The 21,338-nt window shown below is 45.3% G+C and overlaps 1 protein-coding gene across 2 annotated transcripts; it reads right to left on the bottom strand.

Moving 5' to 3' along the window:
• Positions 1–3,969: 3,969 nt before the first annotated feature.
• On the bottom strand, positions 3,970–14,316 carry PDP1 (pyruvate dehydrogenase phosphatase catalytic subunit 1). 2 transcript variants are annotated; one of them, XM_063924108.1, is made up of 2 exons: positions 14,118–14,316; positions 3,970–7,488 (listed from the first exon to the last, which is right to left on the bottom strand). In XM_063924108.1, exon 2 carries the CDS (start codon positions 7,442–7,444, stop codon positions 5,846–5,848), a length of 1,599 nt encoding a protein of 532 aa, XP_063780178.1. In that variant the 5' UTR covers positions 7,445–7,488; positions 14,118–14,316; the 3' UTR covers positions 3,970–5,845. The 2 variants fall into 2 exon arrangements, with proteins under 2 accessions (XP_063780178.1, XP_063780177.1); XM_063924107.1 differs by lacking the exon at positions 14,118–14,316 and adding an exon at positions 13,910–14,046.
• Positions 14,317–21,338: the final 7,022 nt, after the last annotated feature.

Here is a 21,338-nt window from a genome sequence, read left to right as displayed (position 1 = left end):
ACAATATGGAGGTGAATGTAGACAAACAACGCACTAGGAAACACTAAGGGGTTTATTTATGGAGCTGTGAAAAGTGTGGAGAAGTGAGCCTGTGGAGAAGATGCCCATGGCGACCAATCAGCTGCGCCATACAATTGTATAGTATGCAAATTATAAATGTTACTTTAATGCTGATTGGTTGCCATGGGCAACCTCTCCACTGGCTCACTTCTCCACACTTTTCACTGCTTCATGAATAGACCCCTAAGCGCCTTATGTAACTAGTTCCTAGCAAATGGACAGACTGCATACTTCTCAATATTGTTCCGGCAGACAAAAGGGCTGCTGTCATTGGGTGTAGAAAATGGGTGTACTTTAAGCTTTAAGTAAAATATTAGACAGCGTTGCTTGCACTGGAAACCTCTATTAAGCAGACTATATAGAAACATCATCATAACTCAATTGACAAAATAGACTAATAGTAACAGATGATTGTTTATTACTAGGAAGACTAGGGGCTCCATGGATAAACGGAACAGATCGTAGCTGCATAGAAAAGGTGAAAGAGACTATGAACCAAAGTTCTACAACTGCATTATTAAATGTATAAGGAGATGAAAGTTATTGCATTTGTCTGGCGATACACCAAGTGTGTTGTGTTACAAAGTGTAAATGTTGTGGAGTTATTTAATGGTGTTCTCTTCTGTAAAAAAGTTTAAAAGTGTTATCTTTAAAAGTGTATACGTGCCGTAAAACCAGGTTTGCACACTTATGGAAGACATTGTATGGCCCAATATGGTAATCTTGACTCATTTAGAATAGCACCCTAAACACCCCCAAAAAAAAAAAAAAAAAACATGCATGTCTTCTTACACTAACATATTAGATAACAGAACCAAGCTCCCAGGATTCCATAGTGTTCTACGGCGCTGCAGAGACAGTAGGAGTAGAGGAGGCGCTGCAGAGACAGTAGGAGTAGAGGAGGCGCTGCAGAGACAGTAGGAGTAGAGGAGGCGCTGCAGAGACAGTAGGAGTAGAGGAGGCGCTGCAGAGACAGTAGGAGTAGAGGAGGCGCTGCAGAGACAGTAGGAGTAGAGGAGGCGCTGCAGTGCATCTGTAAAGTTTATTGCTGCAGAAGTCACATCAAGAGCAGAGGAAACTAATGAACGTGCAGCTTTCAGGATGAATATTACAGGTTCCTTCCAGGAGGAGTGATCTAGAAATACTCCGCTTTCTGCGTAAGGATTGGAGACCCTGCCGGTGTATCACATACCAGACATCATGGGGTGCAAGAAGACTGGAGAGAAAAGCCATGTGCTATGTAATGCAAACACTGTGTAACAAAAATCCACAAAAAAGTTAATGCAAAAAGATGTGTAGCTTTGCCCGTGCGTATGAGAGAGAGGAGGTAGAGCGGAAATTTTTTAATACTGTGAATGTTGCACGTCTTTAAATGACCATTAGCAGAACTGAAAATATTGGATACTGCACTGTGAAGCCCTTACATATAGCCTACATTTAATGACCTTCCAGTCCTATCCTCCTCCCTTACACCTAAGCATTGAGAATGGGCTGCAACTGCCTTATAAGTAAGATGGGCTTTCTTTCCGCTTTTACAGGTGAAACGGGCAGCAAAAGGGGTCTTGCTGCATGATGCTAGTGTGTGTGACCTACTGAGCCACCCACCAGTAATGTCTAGTCACCATACAGGACTGGCTGCACTATTACATACTTTCTCAAGGCCATAGGATTCAGCGGAGAGTGCGCAAAAATATCTGGTTGGCCAGCTTGCTCATTTTTGACTCAACAGACCAGATTGTGCGTTATTTATTCCCCTCCACCACAAAATCCAAATAGGATTATGGCTGTCAGCCACCCTTAACGCGATAGGTACCAACCGGCCTTTGTACGGTCTGAGCACCAGATATATTCAGTCTCACACAATATATGTCACCAAATGATCCTTATACAGTAGTGCAAGCATTATGCTGAAGGCCTTTATTTCACACTGTCTATACACACTACACAAATGCCTTACACTGACTAGCAGACACACTTGTAGACTACCTGGAGTGTATTCCATCAATCATTATCTGTCCCCTATATTACAAGGAGGACATGGTTTTAGGGGCCAAACCACATTTTAATATAAATAAATGCTGTCACACACAGCTCTCAGTGACACACGCAGTCTACATGTTACACGTGTGTGCTGCAGCTGGAATGCATGGCATGAAACATTCACACAGCTGGCTGCGCTCGTGATGGAGAGATACTACGTCACTAATGACTGCCGGGGATTACCAATGCAACATTATTATAACAAATGATTATCAGAGGTGCCATGGCTGTGAATTACCTGGATTACAGTCATCAGATCCGTGTAAGAATGCATAAAATATTACTTATATATCAAAGGGAGTGTTTACATCATGCATTGCACACCAGTTACTAAATAGACAATAGGCTATAATGCAGCTCAGAAATCTAAGTGGAAGCGCCAGCACATACTTTCTGGCAAGTGACTGTCAGAATAGCCTGAAGCATATACTCTGTATGTTATAATGGAGAACTAAGGGAGTGATCATTATACACAGTACACTATGCTGCAGCCTGCAGGGAGAGTTTAGTAACATGCTCTGAATGCAGTCAAGGTGGAGATGTAACCTTCTAAAGAGGACAGGTGAGACACTGTCCATAGCAACCAATCAGCTTCTAGCTAGCGTTTTATAGAATGTACTTAACTGATAGCTAGAAGATTGGTTGCTATAGGAAACTCCTCTACTAGTCCTCTTTAGAAAGCTTGAAACATCTCCCTCCCCCCCACCGCAAAAGTAAGGACCAAGTTCATGTTTTTACACTTCTCATGTTGAATTGCAGCACCTGGGATGTACTAATCTTCCTAAACCTTAACACAATCTACTGCGGTTCTAGACAAGATTTCTATGTGACCTATGGCGTGAATACATACGTAGACAGTGATGACTTCAGTGGTTCAGGACATCCCCACCTCACACTAAGGTAAGAGTTTTCTAGCATATAATAATTAAGGGCGAGATTTACCAAAGCTTGGAGAGAGAGATAAAGTGCCAGCCAATCAGCTCATAACTGCTATGTTACAGGCTGTGTTGGAAAAATGACAGGAACTGATTGGTTGGTACTTTCTCTCCAAGCTTTGATAAATCTCAGGGTCTATTCATGAAGCAGTGAAAAGTGTGGAGAAGTGAGGTAGTGGAGAAGTTGCCTTCTGCAACCAATCAGCATTGAAGTAACATTTGGAATTTGCATACTTGGTTGCCATGGGCATCTTCTCTACTGGCTCACTTCTCCACACTTTTCAAGGCTTCGTGAATAGACCCCTAAGTGTCATGTTATATACCCACTGAATCCCACAATTCGTGCACCATCAACTGGACAATAACAAATAAGGAAGGGAAAAAAAAAAAGAAAACCGGATTGATGTAGTTTTAAGATATGTAAACATTGAGGCAACCAGTGTCTCCATAATAAACACGCTCCATTTCAGTGTTTGCTTTGAATAATCGTCCCTAGACCCGTCATGGCATGTTCTTACCATGCTGTGTCATAAACCAAACAAAGTCAACTTTCCTTTTGAAAAGGAACACGATCCAATGTAAAAGGGAACAAAAATGTTTGTTCAGTGATATGAGGTTATTGGAGTGTGCTATAATGAGGCTATAACAACATGTTCACGGTGTTTTATTTTATAGATTTCAATTTACTATGTGAACAAAACCAGCGTCTCTACAGCAGCCAGGTCTAACATAGGCCCAGATTTATCAAGCCTGTGAGAGTGATACATTGCATGATGATCAAGGGGCAGATGTATTAACCTGGAGACGGCATAAGGAAGTGATAAACCAGTGATATGTGCAAGTTGATAAAGGCACCAGCCAATCAGCTCCCATATGTAAATTAACAGTTAGGAGCTGATTGGCTGGTGCATTTATCACCTTGCACATATCACTGGTTTATCACTTCCTCATGCCTTCTCCAGGTTGATACATCTGCCCCACAACCTGTAACATGGCAGGAGGAGCTTGGTGGGTAGTTTATTACCATGCTATTTATCACTCTCCAAGGCTTGATAAATCTGGGCCTTAGTAACACACACTGGTACAGATGTATAAACCTGGAGAAGGCATAAGGAAGTGATAAACGCACCAGCCAATCAGCTCCAATATGTAAACTAACATTTAGGAGCGGATTGGCTGGTGCGTTTATCACCTTGCACTTATCACTTCCTTATGCCTTCTCCAGGTTAATACATCTGCCCCCTTGTTCTGTTCACTCGCAGAGTCGGTCAGATTCTCTGTACAACTGACAAAGCTTTGGGGGCCTCTTTGTAAGAGGCTCAGAATACATGGTCTGTATTAGACAGATGTTTTTCTTATAAGGAAACAGTGGGTTCCTGTTTATGGCCTAAACGACACTATGTCAGCAAACCATTTGGTCATATAGCGCCATCCACATATAAATGCTAATGTGCACTAATCACACATACTCTGCAATCAGTTATCAGTCTCTAACCAAAGCAACACTGCAATAGAGTATGGTGGTCTTCTTCATAACTAGGCCTGGTGCTCCCTTCGCACCGTTATTGTACAGTAATTGTTGTGCCATTGCATCTAGTCTTACAGGAATTCCTTAATGTTAAAGCATTTGTCAATAACATGCATCTTTGCTTTGTCACAAAAGAAGGTGGCAATCAAGTCTAACGCTGCAACACCCATCTTACTGCATCCATTACCCTTAAAGGAAGTAAGGGATATAATTCTAGACTTTTAAACCTAAAATGGGGTTTGATTACTAAATAATGATGGGGTTTCAAAGCCCCTGATTTTATGCACTTTTGCCTGCAGAATTTAAAATTGCGGGGTCAAGCTGCGGGAAGGGAGAGGGTTAGGGTTAGACTACCTTCCTACCAGGTGTTGGGATGCCGCCATCCCAAGCGCTGGGATCCTTATATTATCTCCTTTTTGAGCCTCAGTTGCCTAGTTATTGGATAAGCAGCATTCTCACAAGTCTAGATCCAACCTACAAGGTGAACCAAGGACTCTGCCTAAGAACTAGGCCAAATGTTAGTACATTTAAGAGCAGCTATTGTTTTAATATGCCTTGACTGTATTTGGACGTGAAATTAATACAACCCCATACCATACTGTAATGGAACAGGTCTTACTCTAGTGTTTACAGAGCATCAATCACCTACACGCGCAATTCTGAGAAAATACATCCCATCAGTTCACTAGAAACTAGAGCCAGCAGGTAGTTCCAGAGAACAGATAGGTCGCCTCTACTCTGAGTAGGTGATGGATCCACTTTAAGAAAGCTGTGTAGGTGTAGTTTTACCTCTCCTATCAATTTTGAAATAGGGCAATAGTAAAAATATGAAAAAGCCTTTTGGGAGATTAGATAGTGTATTGTACGGCTTCATCCATCCTTTGACAATGCAAAGACGACCGCACTAGCTAGTGCGGTCGCCAACAAGACATAACAAGGACCATGAAGGCCCAAGTTGGTGAGACTTCTAGACTGTTGAAGCTTCAATTTTTATTCTGCTTACCATTCCCACTCACAAGAATATCCTCTGCAAGCAGGAATAGGCAACTCTTGGCAAACCCGTGAATCAAGGTCATAAGACTGCTGCTCTAGAAATTTTTTTCTAAATTTTGGCTATTACCCCATTGCCATCCATGCAATACTTTCTGAGGGAAGGGGGTAACTAGAGTGCACAGCGCAAAACAGAAGGAGCACACTTCATGCCACTCAAAGCAAATAAGCTGCTCCGAAAAAATATCCAAACCTACATAACTTTGGTAACTGGATTTAAATGACCGCACATTCACTGTTTTTGATATGCTCCAACAACATGGGAATTAAACTGCACTACTATAATTGTAATATCATCTCTGTACATCCGGGCTAATTCTTCTGGAAGACTAAGCATTTTTGATAGTCGCTCGTGGTCAACAGCGCCAAACTCATTGTTGCCCACGGCATGTCGTATGAGATGGGTAGCTGCATTTTGATCTTCAAAAACGGAAGAGATCCTTGCCCTCCTTTCCATGAGGAGGCCATGCATCTGCCCCAGGGTAACTTTATATCCTCCTACTGCTATAGGCTGCTGGTGGTGAACGCCAGTCAGATGTTCACCAACAATTCTCACCACATCCTGCCTGTGCATGGTCTCCCAAAGCCCATCTGTAGCCAATATGAGGAACTTGTCTTTAGGTCGTAATTTGTGGTATATGACTTCAGGTTCAGCAGATAAGTATGGAGGGGTATGATAGTTGGGAGGGATGAACTTGGTGTATTCATTGTCATTTAGCTGGTCTGGGCCAGACTCTACAACACGTTTCTGAAGGTCAATGCTCCACTTGAATTTCACATCCCCAAAAGCTCTGAAGGGCATCAGCAGCCCGAGGAGTCTGTCTTGCTTCACAACACTCTTCTCTTCAGACTTCGGATGCTCGGACTTGAGGCGTTGTACTTCAGACTCATTCTGGGCATTATGATCATGTGACATGGTCACAGCAGACCAAGACCCATCTTCTTCTTGGACTCCAAGAAGAGCACGACTATCTCCTGTGTTCGCTATATGCAAGTCTACACCGTCAACATGAGCCACACATGCGGTCGCTCCTGAGAAGGCGACCCGTAGGACCCAGTAGTTCAAGAAAGAGTTGGGATCTCCAACTTGGGCTTCCAAAGACAAATCATTATCAAGTCTCTTAAATGAATTGATCAATGCCTCCTTAACATCGGTGGTCTCCCCCGTGTTTAGGTCAATCAGCTCCTGCCAGTAGGTCCGTAAACTGTTGAAGTAGAGCTTTGATGCCTCCTTACTAAAGTAATCGTTTGGATGTTTGTGCCATTGCAAAATGGGCAACAAGGCCCGTCCATTTTCGACAGCATGTTCTATCTCAAGCAGAGTCTCTTGAGGTAGCAACGAAACAGCAATATAATAGAACAGTCTTTCACTAACTGCCTGAGCACAAGCACAACCAGCATGACCATCAAACACGCCAAGTAGCATGCCTCTGGTTTGCAAACAAGTAGCCGCACTCCTCCGATCTTCAATTGGGGCATTAGCTGGCAACTGGTTACTGTCAAAGCCAAGAATTGAACTGATATTTTTGCCATCAAATTCTGGAACTTTAAAACTGTATTCATTGGCTTTCAAAATACTGTTGACCTGGGGAGGGGTCAAGTAAAATCTTTGTGGAGTAGTGACATATTGCCTCAGCTGCACACACTGCTCCTTGGCTCTGTGAAAGGCTGAAGCAAAGTTCCCGTTTAGTCTACATCGGGGTGGCTTAAAAGGTGGGAAACGAGACCGACAGCAGAGTGGATTGTGGTGGCAGTGACAGACAGAGCTACAGATCCTGCCAAGGTCACAGTTCCTTATGCGAGGAAACAAAAGCTGTGTTGGAACAGACATCGCATCAAGTAGTAATGATGGAGAGCAACTTCTGCCTGGGAAACCTGCAAAAGATAAAAAACAAGAAGAAAGGACACGTTACATCAGCATGCATATTTATAGAGCGAACGTCAGTAAAAATGGATAGTTTTACACATTTGTATTCTAGATGAATCTTCTGAGGATCATAAAAACACATCACTCAAGATCTCACTGAGGTCTGTGGAAAAGCAACAAGTAGCTCTTATTTCTATAATAAGTAAATGTGGCAATGTCAGACTGTCCAAGGTCTCCAATGCGTCTTTAGATTGGAGATCTGCCCTCACTGTTCAAATCCGGGAGATACGATCTGGTCTTAGTGATGTCATGTATCTTATCAAAGCGCACAAGGCGGCCTAATTCAGATGTGGAAGGAGGTATCATTGCTGCAGCTTGCATGTAAGAAGCAGCATAGCTCTAATATGGTAATACAGCAGAATGAGTCATGCCTCCTGCATGCACTACTCATCCTAGGGCGCAGCAACGGATCATCTGCACCACCAGATGTCCGCGTGTGCCATGCACCCAAATGGCATCAGACTGTCAATCATTGACCGTGTGACGCCGTAGTGCGACAGACATCGCAGAGCCGTACTGTCGACATACACTATTTCAAGTTTGACACAAAAAAAAAGTTGACATGCTCAAAATGTGGATATCCACTTTTAACACTAATATTACTAGTCAGCCTTTTAACTATATGGACATTAAATGTTGACATGTTCTGTGTTGACATTTTGAAGATGTAGAAATCATAATATTTTGACATAGTGATACTGACCTTATGACTGTCCACATAGTGAATGCTGACTTCATACATGCAGATTACAGAGCCATTTAAAGAGCTGTAACATCCTCAAAAATGTAAGCAATCCGACACAAAATCTCCTCCAGTCTCCCCTTGGCAGTCCCGCTGCCCCCACAATCCTTTCCCTCCTAACATCCCACCTTGTGCTCTTCCGCCCCACCACAGACAAGAAAGTCCACTTCCCCCTCTATCTGTGCCCTGGACCCCCTCCCCTCTTTTGCTCCCTCTCCCCCCACTGCTTGCTCCCACGTTGCTCACTTCTTCAATCACTCTCTACCGGCATCTTTCCCTCACCATTCAAACATGATCTTGTCTCAACTATTCTTAAAAAACTCAACCTTGACCCTTTCCCCACCAGCTAGCTACCACCTCTTCTCTCGTATCCCATATGACTCCAAACTACTTAAGTGGCTGGTATACAGCCGTCTCACCAGCTACCTCTCTGACAACTCTATCCCTGATCCTCTTCAATCTGGCTTTCGCCCACTCCACTGAAACTGTCCTGATCAAAGTCACCAATTACCTTTTTTCGGCCAAATCCAGGGGTCACTTCTCTCTGCTCATCCTTCTGGATCTCCCTGTGGCCTTTGACACAGTGAATTATCCTCTCCTCCTTCGCACCTTCCAGTCAATTGGACTCTCTATCACTGTCCTTGCATGTTCACTTCTTACCTCGCTAACCGCTCCTTCTGTGTCTGCCTACAGCCCCACCCACCCTCCCTGTTGGTGTCCCCCAGGGTTCTGTCCTTGGCCCCCTTCTCTTCTCTCTGTACACCTCTTCCCTGGGTGTGCTCATAAGCTCTTTCAGCCTTCAATACCCCCTCTATGCTGACGATATGCAGCTATACCTCTCCTCTCCGGACCTCTCTTCCTCTGTATTTTCTCGGGTATCCAGGCACCACTCTGCCATCTCCTTCTGGATATCTGATTGCTCCCTGCAGCTCTACATGGACAAAACTTAACTCATCATCTTTCCCCCATTCAGAGTTTCTACATTCCTCCCCCCCCCAAAAAAAAATTTCTATCACTGTTGATAACACCGTAATCTCCCCCGTTCTCCAACTCTGCTGCTTGGCAGTCACTTGACTTCCCCCTCTGCTTCGCCATTAACATCCAATCTCTGGCTCAATCCTGTCAGTTCCAGCTACACAACATCGCTCGTATCTGGCCATTCCTCTCCTAGAGTGCTACTAAACTTACCCGCTCCGTAGTCAACTACCGGCTTGACTATTGCATCACTCTCCCATCTTGCTCCACTCCAATCTGTTCCCAAATCCGCAGCTAGACTTATCTTCCCCTGCAGCCACACCCAATCGACAAAACATGCACTGGCTCCCATTCCCCTACAGAATCCTCTTCAAACTCCTCATCCTCACATATAAGGCCCTGTCTAGCTATACTGCTCAATACTTCTCCCTCCCGTCCCATCCAGTTGGCTAATGACCGCCGCCTCTCCTCTACCCTGGTCACTGCTTCCCATGCGCGAATCAAAGATTTTGCCCATGCTGTCCCCCTTCACTGGAATGAGCTCCCTTACACTATTAGACTCTCCCTAACCTTGCAAAGTTTCAAACGGGCACTGAAACCCACCTGTTCATCCCTTCCGCATAACCTACTCTCAAGGCCGCTCTCCCATCCTCATGCCTTGGCCATCTCTGCCTCGCTTACTTCCTGCCATCAGGCTTGCTTGTACCTCATGTCACCTGTCTCCCCATTCCCCCTAGATTGTAAGCTTTGTGGAGCAGGGCCCTCTTCCCTCCTGTTCTCACAGCACTCTTCTCTTGCACTTTAATTACAGTTCTCTCCTACTCAGTAATTGTCTATACCCGCATCTCCTCTCGCTCATGACTGTTCATCGGCAGCCCGTCCCCAGTAGTACGCCGATTAATCCTTCGCTTCCTAACATCTCAACTGTAGTGTTTACCGAGAACTATGGTGCTAGTTGTTACCTGTGCTCTGTTTTAGTTGTTTTGTAATGTTAAGATCTGTGTACCCTGTATTGTTTTAATGTGCTGCATGTACAGCGCTTTGAAACATAATAATAACAACAACAACAATAACATGCCATTTGATGAGCGCAACAAAATGCTCATGATGAAAAAACTTGATTTCTAAACTACTGTTTCTCCTTTTACACTATCTCAGAAAGTGTAGTATATTCTGTCGCTGAGTTTAGTATACATATATTCACAATGCCAACATTATGCTAGCGTTGACATAATTAATTTCAACATGACTACATACAGTACATCCGGAAAGTATTCACAGCGTTTCACTTTTTCCACATTTTGTTATGTTACAGCTTTATTCCAAAATGGAATAAATTAATTTTCCCCTCAAAATTCTACACACAATACCCCATAATGACAACGTGAAAGTTTTTTTTTAGATTTTTGCAAATTTATTATAAATATAAAAAAAGAAGAAATCACATGTACACAAGTATTCGCAGCCTTTGCCATGAAGCACAAAATTGAGCTCAGGTGCATCCTGTTTCCACCGATCATCCTTGAGATGGTCCTACAGCTTAATATGAGTCCACCTGTGGTAAATTCAGTTGATTGGACATGATTTGGAAAGGCACACACCTGTCTGTATAAGGTCCCACACTTGACAGTGCATGTCGGAGCACAACCCAAGCATGAAGTCAAAGGAATTGTCTGCAGACCTCAGAGACAGAATTGTCTCAAGGCACAAATCTGATCTGCTGCTTTGAAGGTCCCAATGAGCAAAGTGGCCTACATCATCCGTAAATGGAAGAAGGTCAGAACTGTCAGGACTCTTCCTAGAGCAGGCCATCCATATAAACTAAGCGATCGGGGGAGAAGGGCCCTAGTCAGGGAGGTGACCAAGAACCTGATGGTCACTCTGTCAGTGCTACAGCATTCCTCTTTAGAGAGAGGAGAACCTTCCAGAAGGACAACCATCTCTGCAGCAATCCAACCATTAGGCCTGTATGGTAGAATGGCCAGACGGAAGCCACTCCTTAGTAAAAAGCACATGGCAGCCCGCCTGCAGTTTGTCAACATGCACCTTCTCAGACCATGAGAAACAAAATTCTCTGGGCTGTTGAGACAAAGATTGAACTCTTTGGCATGAATTTTAGGCATCATGTTTGGAGGAAATCAGGCACTGCTCATCACCAGGCCAATACCATCCCTACAGTGAAGCATGGTGGTGGCAGCATCATGCTGTGGGGATGTTTTTCAGCAGCAAGAACTGGGAGACTAGTCAGGATAGAGGGAAAGATAAATGCAGCAATGTACAGAGACATCCTGGATAAAAACATGCTCCTGAGCCCTCTTGACCTTAGATTGGGGTGACAGTTCATCTTTCAGCAGGACAATGACCCTAAGCACACAGTTAAGATATCAAAGGAGTGGCTTCAGGACAACTCTGTGAATGTCATTGAGTGGCCCAGCCAGAGCCCAGACTTGAATCCGATTGAACATCTCTGGAGAGATCTGAAAATGGCTGTGCACCGATGCTTCCCATCCAAACTGAAGAGGTGCTGCAAAGAGGAATGGGTGAAACTGCCCAAAGATAGGTGTGCCAAGCTTGTGGCATCATATTTAAAAAGACTTGAAGCTGTAATTGCTGCCAAAGGTGCATCAACAAAGTATTGAGCAAAGGCTGTGAATACTTATGTACATGTGATTTCTTAGTTTTTTATTTTTAATAAATTTGCAAAAATCTAAAAAAAAAAAAAAAAAAACCTTTTTTCACGTTGTCATTATGGGGTATTGTGTGTAGAATTTTGAGAGAAAAAAATTAATTTATTCCATTTTGAAATAAGGCTGTGACATAACAAAATGTGGAAAAAGTGAAGCGCTGTGAATACTTTCTGGATGCACTGTACCATTTCATGAGAGGTCTGTGCCTGCTGAATAGCATAGATTAATTAGGACTTCTTCAGCATGTGACGGCATACACTTAGAATTGATTGTTCAACAATTCAGTCCACCAAGGGACTGTAGAATATAAAGTGTATGGAAGTGGAATGCAATACAGTATACATACTTCCCTTTGTATGATACACCAAAAACTGTAGATTCCCACCATGAAGCATACACTTGAAATTTCCATTTACACAGTGAAAAACAAGCAAATAGATTTACCTATGATATACTACAAAAGACTTACATTCAAGAAAAATAAAAAAAAAACCCACAGGAATACAAATGGAATGCATACCATATATTATATATGTTATATCTGCCTTAATATCCGTAGTGCAGGCAGCCACACAATGCCGAAAGAAACTAGCGGTTAATAGAATCTGCCCCTTCACGTACATAAAATAATGCTGACAGAAAAGTAGTTGTAAACATGTATAATGGTGCAGTGAGCGCAGCATAGACAGAGGGACACCAAATTACACAGATTAAGTTGCTGATGGAACATGTAAGGATTGTTAGGATGGGGCTGTTGAAATGTTGCACAAGAAATAAAATCCTCAGGTGCTACTGATATAGTGGAATGCATCATTTAGCCCACGCAGCACAACATCAGTAGTTAACTAGATTCTGCAATTTAAAATTAAGTATTTGGGTATTTGCTACATGTTCAGGATAATCACAATATTTACCAGGCAATATACCACAACACTACATTCAGTAAAGCCAAGAGCAGTAAGACACGGGAGTAAGGTAATGTACTTGCAAATACTGTATACTGCCCTATCAATGATACGAGAGATCAATGACATTGTGTGCGTGAAACGTTGGGATCGCACTGATCAATCTATAAAATGCATGCTTACGGGCACATTGCTAATTCCCTTCCACACGCAAAACCTTGACAGACCAAGACGTAACACAGCACCTGATTCCTCTACTTAACAATCTTTGTGTATTTTTAGGGTCTGTGTAACAAGAACCGACTAGACTAGAGCACTACTGACATACGAAGGCTGAGACTATTACATTTTGGACATGTGACAACTTCTAATGATTACCTATTAAAAAAGAAAAGAAAGCAATGGCTCATATTATATAATATCAAAATTCCAGGCCTACTCAGGCTAGATCTGCCACATTGTTATGGAGAAAACATAAAGACATTAGACAGAGATCTCCTATTAGACAGCACATATGCACATCCCGTTATAGTTATCTACCAACTGGATTTTCTCTCATTTACTGGAATGAATTTATCATGCAAGATTGTTGTCCCAGGTGACTTTACATTATTTACAGATGCCCACATAAATTATACAGCGGACAGTTGGGCCATCATCACTCCCTGTGGGTAACGTAATGGGTATAATAACAGCTAAACCAAAAAAATAAATAAAAATAAACTTAATACGTGGGTACAAACTGACAAGATTTAGTCAATATGGGGGTTAATCAAGGCTGTATTGAATCAGGCTATAGGTACTAATAGTAAGGGGTGTACAAGACACCAGGAAGGATGATGATGATGATAATAATAATAATAATAATAAATTATTATTGTAACACTTCGGAAACGATTAACCAATGCTCTGCCAGAACACTCTGCAATCTAGTCCCCTTCATGCTGTATCCCGTGTAACTATTCCCCCGTGATCTGGAAATGGAGCGGATGATCCAGAAATGGAATGTGGAGCAGAACTGCCCGGTGCAGCAAGATGTCTCCGGGAGGAGGATACGTACCGATCCGCCTGGGCCCGGGGCACACACACATTCTCCCGTCACAACAAGCTGCGAACATCCACAACCGGCAACCGCCCGGCGGACAGGACAGAGCAGCGGAGGAAGAACAGGGGGGCAGCCCGACATGGGGCTGCGAGACACACACAGAGTATAGCAGGAGCAGCAGAAGAAGTAGAGACGCACAGACAGTCACTAGAGAGGTGTGTACCTGAGGCCCTCTCACTGACAATCCCAGCGGCACATCCCGCCGTCCGGAGCCTATACACACACACCGACCCCGGTGCCGCCGCGGCCGCCCTTCCGCCAAGCAGCAGCGCAAATCTTCAGAGTGACGTCACAACTAGCGATTGTCCTTCACAGCGTTCTGTGTTCCCAAATGGAACGCAGCGTTCTCCTCGCCACACCCTCCTCCCGGCCAATGGCTGCGCCTGCTCGCTGGAGATTGACGCCAAATCTCTTCTGATTGGCTGGGAGAGCGGCCAATCCTTTGCCTCTCCCCAGGCGGCTCTTTGAAGTATTGAGTGCCAAGTACAGGCCAGGGATAATAGGCATGGACGACTGACGGAGGGCAGGCCAGCGTTCTGTGTCACTCACTGCATAGTGCATACCCTCAAAGTGTAAATTTTTGGCGGGTACAGTTACAGTACCTTTTTTCTGTGGCATGTACAGAGTTTTGATTCTCCATTTTTCCATTGGAAATATAGGAAAAGGACCCGTGGCCACGCCCCCTTTCCTAATTTGTACTGCTTTTTATGTGTAAAATGTTGGAGGCTATGTCACTGTGATAGGACTGCTGGGTGACTGAGATTACTATGCAGTGATTGCTGACTGTGGGAGCAGGAGAACAGCTCCAGAATTCTAATGATAATTACCTCTCCTTTTTTTTTTTTTTTTTTCTTTTTTTTTTAAGTGGAGGCTCTCTTTGACTAACTCGCAAGTGGGAAATATCTCAGTTATTAAACAGTATTGGTTGAAAAGTGGGACTCTCAAGCTTCCCTGTTTTCCCAAAAGAATGTCTTTTATTCCACACCAGGCGGTCATTTCCATTAGAAGCAAAGGGTGGCCATTGCAGTGGTGCACACAGGGGGGGGGGGGGGTTCCGAGTACCTGGAACCCCCACCCCCCATGAGCCAAACTTTTTATGTTTGAGACGGAGACAGCAGTGTCTCCGTCTCAGTAAATTCCTGCTTCTAAGCAGACGATTTCTCGCTGGATCAGACTCAATATTCAGCATGCTTATTCTACGGCAGGATTGCCGTGTCCAAATCTGTTAAGGCCCACTCTACTCGTAAAGTGGGTTCTTCCTGGGCGGCTGCCCGGGGTGTCTCGGCTTTACAGCTTTGCCGAGCGGCCACTTGGTCAGGATCAAACACGTTTGCTAAATTTTACAGGTTCGATACTTTGGCCTCTGAGGACCTAAAGTTTGGTCTATCGGTTCTGCAGGAGCCTCCGCGCTCTCCCTCCCATACTGGGTGCTTTGGTACATCCCCATGGTACTAATGTGGACCCCAGCATCCTCTAGGACGTAAGAGAAAATAGGATTTTAAATTACCTACCGGTAAATACTTTTCTCGTAGTCCGTAGAGGATGCTGGGCTCCCGCCCAGTGCTTCGTTCTCCTGCAGTTGTTACTTGGTTAAGTACTGCATTGTTACTTGGTTAAGTACTGCATTGTTACTTGGTTAAGTACTGTTGTTCAGCCGTTGCTGAATTGTTCAAGCTCGTTAGCTTGGTTTGCCTTATGTGTGAGCTGGTGTGAATCTCACCACTATCTGTGTATAAACTTCTCTCGAAGTATGTCCGTCTCCTCGGGCACAGTTTCTAGACTGAGTCTGGTAGGAGGGGCATAGAGGGAGGAGCCAGCCCACACTATTAAACTCTTAAAGTGCCCTTGGCTTCCAAGGGACCCGTCTAAACCCCATGGTACTAATGTGGACCCCAGCATCTTCTAGGACGTAATACTTTAAAAATAATCAGGTGCGCTCAGGAAGAGAAATTAAACGTATAAAAAAAAAAAGTCTGTTACATTCACTGTACTCGGTACTCAGGTAACATGGTGGACAAGCTCAGAGTACAGGAACGTAATGCTGTAATAAGGGCGAAGTTCAGCAGTTACCACTAAGAAGCCCTGACTCCATTGTCTCACCCTCGTGGTCAGTCTACGCCTGTGAGACTATGTTTGCTTGGGCTCACGGCAGCCGCGTTTGAAGGGCGGATTAAGTCTGCCCAACTCCGATGCCCCCCGGTCTTAGTTGGAGACAAGGCGTAAACTGAGACGGGGCGATAACAAGGGGAACCTCTAACTAAAACCTGAAACAGAGTTAGGGGAAACTCCAGAACTCTAAACAAAAGTATGTGCGGCTCAGCCGCCAAGACAAACTACAACAAAGGCAATGCTGTCCACACGCCGACACAATACTGTTGTGTACCGGCGATGACAGCATACGCAGAACCCTCTGCAGAAAATCCAAAGCAAATATAACAAGAAGCTACGGCCAAGGCCGAAAGATGCGGCAAACCCGCTACTCACGAAACCGGTGTGAATACAGGCGGACGGACAAGAACCCCCAAAGCCGCAGACACAGGCTCACAGAACCGGAGGGCAGGCAGGATTCGGACAACAGGCCAGAGGACACCAAGACACAGGATAACTGGATCAGGAACAGGCAATACCACAGGACTAATGGATCAAAGGTTGACAGAATCACTGGGTTTCGGGACAGGAACGCTCCAGGACAGGAAGCAGCTCACAAGAAGCTCCGGACTCTGACAGAGCTGAGTACATGGGATTCCAGTATAAGACAGGGCCGGGACACAGATGTAATACTGGACAAGACACTAATCAGGAACATACAGGTATCTTAACAGAACGTCTATCAGCAGCACAGAACTGCATAGCTAGCCAGGTAATAAGGGAACACGCCCCAATCAGGATGTCTGGAAGCCAGGCACAAGATAATGACCAGAATAGCTGCAGGTGAGAGTAACACAGACAAGAGCCAGATTGCAGTACAGAGATTCACCACATAATGATCAACTATCAGACAGGTGAGGCTAAACACATAAAAACAGGCTGTAATACACTGACTCACCACCGGCAGCCAACAAGAGTTTTCTAAACCATTGCAATGGAAATCCTGGCATGCGAACAGAACTATAGTACAAAATACATAAACAAAAAACAAACAGGAATGAACCACTACTTGTGGTTCATAACACAGTCTTTATCAACAAGACTTAAAATCACTACTCCTGCACACTGAAGGGAGCGGATGCACTAATGTCTCTCTTTATACAGGACCGCTGCTCCCCGCCGTCACAAGTAGCCCGGAATTCCACGGGAGAAAGACATCTAGGAAAATAGACAGAGGGGGCGCTTCATAGTGCAGTATCAATTTAATTCATAAAAGCACAACAATGTTGTTAAAATCACAACGCTGATGCTCGTACCATAGAACACTACGCTATGGGCTTAATACCACATGGTTTAAAACATGAATCCCCGGCAATACTCCAAACCGCAGGTAGCCCAGGCAAAACTCCACAAATCATCTTTGGTACTTCCGAAGTAGGAATCATCCTGGTGAGGTCAGGGATCTTCTGCCCTTCTTGCTCCTCATCCGTGGTACCAGTTGGTGACTCTACTGGATAGCGAGACAGGGCATCAGCATTCGTATTTGCCCTTCCTGGCTGGTATCGAATTTTGAACGAGAATTTTGCCAAATGAGCAACCAGCGTTTTCCAGAGCTCCCAACTTGGCTGTGTTCAGATGTGACAAAGTCGGAGGCAGTTAGGTACTCCGCAAACTTTTCAGTAACCGCCCAGACGACCGCCAGTAGTTCCAGCTTGAAGGAACTATAGTTGTCCGGATTTCGCTCCGATTCTCGTAGACTCCGGCTCCCAAAATCAATCACTTGTTCCTGGCCTTCCTGTATTTGGGGGAGTACAGCCCCCAGTCCTTGGTGACTCCCGTCGGTATACAATATAAACGGCTTATCAAATTCACCATAAGCCAGCACTGGAGCCTGGGTGAGGGTCTGTTTTAGGCAAGCAAAGGCATCCTCCTGAGCGTGATTACATGCCACCGCCCAGTTCCGTACGTGCAGCTATCTTAGCAAAGTCCCGAATGAACCGTCTGTAGTAGCCCACCAATCCAAGGAATGCTCTCAAGTCCGTCACACTGCCCGGAGTCTTCCATCCTTGGACTGTAGCAGTTTTGTCGGGGGTAGGCCTCACCCCTTCCTCTGAGACCACATGTCCCAGGTATTCCAAACAGGACTTCAGGAGATAACATTTCATTGGATTCAGCTTGAGGCCGTACTGCGCCAATCGTTGAAGCACTTGTTCCAATCTGTGCAAGTGTTCTTCCAGAGTAGGGGCAAACACTATGATGTCCAAATAGATAAGTATCGCCTCAAAGTTTAAGTCCCCGAGACAGTGCTCCATAAGGCGTTGAAACGTGGCCGGTGCATTGAAGAGCCCGAAGGGCATTCAACAGAAATCAAAGAGTTCCATGGGAGGGATGAACGCTGTTTTCGCCTGATCTTTTTCCGCCACAGGCACCTGCCAGTATCCACTGGCCAGATCCAGAGTGGAAAAGTACAGAGACTTTGCCAAAGCCGCCAGCGATTCCTCAATATGGGGTAACGGATAGGCATCATGTACGGTGCAGCTGTTCAACCTCCGGTAATCCACACAGAACCGAATCGTCCCATCCTTCTTTTTCACCAAAACAATCGGGGCTGCACATGGACTCTTACTTTCCTTGATGACATCGTTGGCTAACATCTGTTGAATCGTAGTTTTGACCTCCTGGTACAGCTTTGGGGGAATCTGCCGATATCGTTCCCGAATAGGCGGGCTGTGTTAATTTAATTCTCTATCTCTGTAGTGTGACCGAAGTCTTCCTCACTATGTTAAACTACCCTGATTACCTCTGCTTTACTAAGACCCTCCAGAGATACGTCCATCTGTTCCAGTATTACTCTCCAATTCCACTCAGTAGTCGGCTCTTGTTTTTTCCTCGACTGTGATGGCCAATGTCCAAGGTTCACGTGCATCAGGCCTTAGGGTAACTCTGGGGCCAGGTTTAATACCACCCTCTGGGATAACCTTCAGATGGGCTAAGACAGATCTAGCAGGGATCTTGATCGGAGAGTTTCCCAGGTTGCAAATGCGTAGTGGTATGACGCCATCCTTCACCATCGCTAAGGCTCTGGCCAGCAGCAAACCTGTCTCCACTTGCCTGAACCAGCAAGGTTCTATTACGACCTCTCTCCCTTCCAACCGTTGCTGCGAATGGACGGGCAATTCTAGGAACATCTATGTCGTGTCTTGATCAGACATAGAGGGCATGAAGACTCCACGGAGGCGGCTTCTTCATTCCACCGGATGACTCTCTGGAAAGCTTGTTGCACCAGTTTCTGAACCCCGAGACACTTCCAGTACTGTGGACCTTTGTCCTGGATGAGAACTTGGTCCAGACTCTGAAGGATGTTCATTCCCAGGATCACCGGCCCATGCTAGAATTCTTCTCCGTCGACCACTATAAACCATACACCTCCACCTCGATCCACACGACCTCTTTTACGGGAATTGGGAGGTTGTTCGCAGCTACGAGGGTCACCCAATTCCTGACACTGGTCGTAGTGAGATGGGCATAGCCTTCTTGGAAACGTTTCTCAGACACAGTGGACATTTGAGATCCGGTATCCAAAAGACAACGTTGGTTCTTTCCACACAACTTCGCTACTAGAGTGGGACACTCACCAAACAAATCAGATGAGTTGACGACTTCTACTCGCTCGCCTCCCCCCCTCGCTGATTGTCTCGCCACCTCAAGGGACCTCAGTTTAAAGGTCTCCGTCTCTGCCACGCCGGCCGGCCGGGCAGTCTCGAGCAAAGTTTCCCGGTTCCTCACATTCCCAGCACACCGATTTGCGGGGTCCTCTTGGGCGCGCCTCCTCTCCTCAACATCCAGGTATCCCTTGTTCTCTCCTCTTCCGAGGGGCTTTTTCCTTGTAACGGTCCTCGTTATCTCAACCCCCCTTCTCGTGGTCGGCGTCTCTACTCTCCGCCCATTCCACTCTCTGTCTTAACTGGGACACCTCCTCCTGGACAAGCAAGAGCGTTGTGGTTAATTCCTTAATGCAACCCTCCAGGGGATTAACCTCTGGTGTCCGAACTCTATCCGCCGATTGGGCTTGCTGTGTGGATACAGCCCTGGAACTAAATTTCGCATTTTCTTCTTTCTTCAACGCCATACCCAATACTTCAAAGAAAGTGAGTTTGTCATCCCCATCGACCTTGTTTTGGAGATAGTTCCGCAGGGCCCTACTCCTAGTCTACCGATTAGGAGATCTCTTAAGGGTGAATCCGAATTTCCCATCATCAATTCTTCACCCTCTCTTGTCTGGATCTCGGTCATGTACTCTTGTATCGCGTTGGCGAATTGGGAGATAGTTCCATCCTCCCTTTGGACCCTGGCAAAAACACGCTTCTTCAGCGTGGTAGTAGTAGCCTTGTCTCCATGCACACTTTTTAGAATTTTGAATACGTCTGCCAGGTTCCTCCTGAGCCTCTCGGGATGTACCCGTACAGTTTTCCGGGCGTCACCAGTTAGGACCTTCAATGCCAGATTAACCTGTACGGCCTTTGGGATGTTATAGAGTTCGATAGTGGTTTCCAGCTGTTCAATCCATTCAGTCAGTGGCATATTTTGACCATCAAATTTGTCTAGATGGTTCAGGGCTGCCCTAATTGGTAGCTTGGCCCGAGACTCATCACTGTCACTATCCGACTTGTCTTTCTGGTCCATCTTTGCAAGAGGATCCTGCCGACTATGCCAAATGTGAGAGTGGCAGTGCGGTGTAGTGCCTGCTGCCGTGCAGGAGTAACTCGCTTCTTATCGCTTCTCACCTTCCGGCCCCAGAACTTGTTCAGACTGGGAACCTTTCCTGTAATCTCAATGCGGCGATTCAGCCTTGGGGACCAGATGGCTAGGGGGAAAGAAACAATAGTCACCGAGTATCAACTCCTTCCGTGGCGACGAAGAGGACACAACGTGTGGCAGCGACCTTCACTGGTTAGGTGAATGTCATCACTGGCCCTAAGGCCTCAGCCACCCAATCGTCACATATTTGGCACTTGCGCACCAGGTGAAAGCGAGCCTCACTTGGCCCAGCGAGGTCTCGTGAACCGGTGCCCAACACGGACCAAGACACACACACAGCCACTCTTGTCACCTTGCCTGTTGCAGGTTCTCTGCTCCTGGAGAGAAAATGACAGCAGCCTCCCTAAAAACTGATAAATAGGCTAACAACTAACCTGGCCTATTTACTACAAACTTTAAACAACAATACAACTTGGGCAAACTGCTACACCTGTCTTCAGCTAACAGTACATGCACATACAAGGCGACAACAGTAATG

The sequence above is a fragment of the Pseudophryne corroboree genome, chromosome 5, assembly GCF_028390025.1.
Source record: "Pseudophryne corroboree isolate aPseCor3 chromosome 5, aPseCor3.hap2, whole genome shotgun sequence".
Classification (NCBI taxonomy): domain Eukaryota; kingdom Metazoa; phylum Chordata; class Amphibia; order Anura; family Myobatrachidae; genus Pseudophryne; species Pseudophryne corroboree.
The sequence above is the reverse complement of the archived record's forward strand: the minus strand, read 5'-3'. Positions and strand labels throughout refer to the sequence as shown.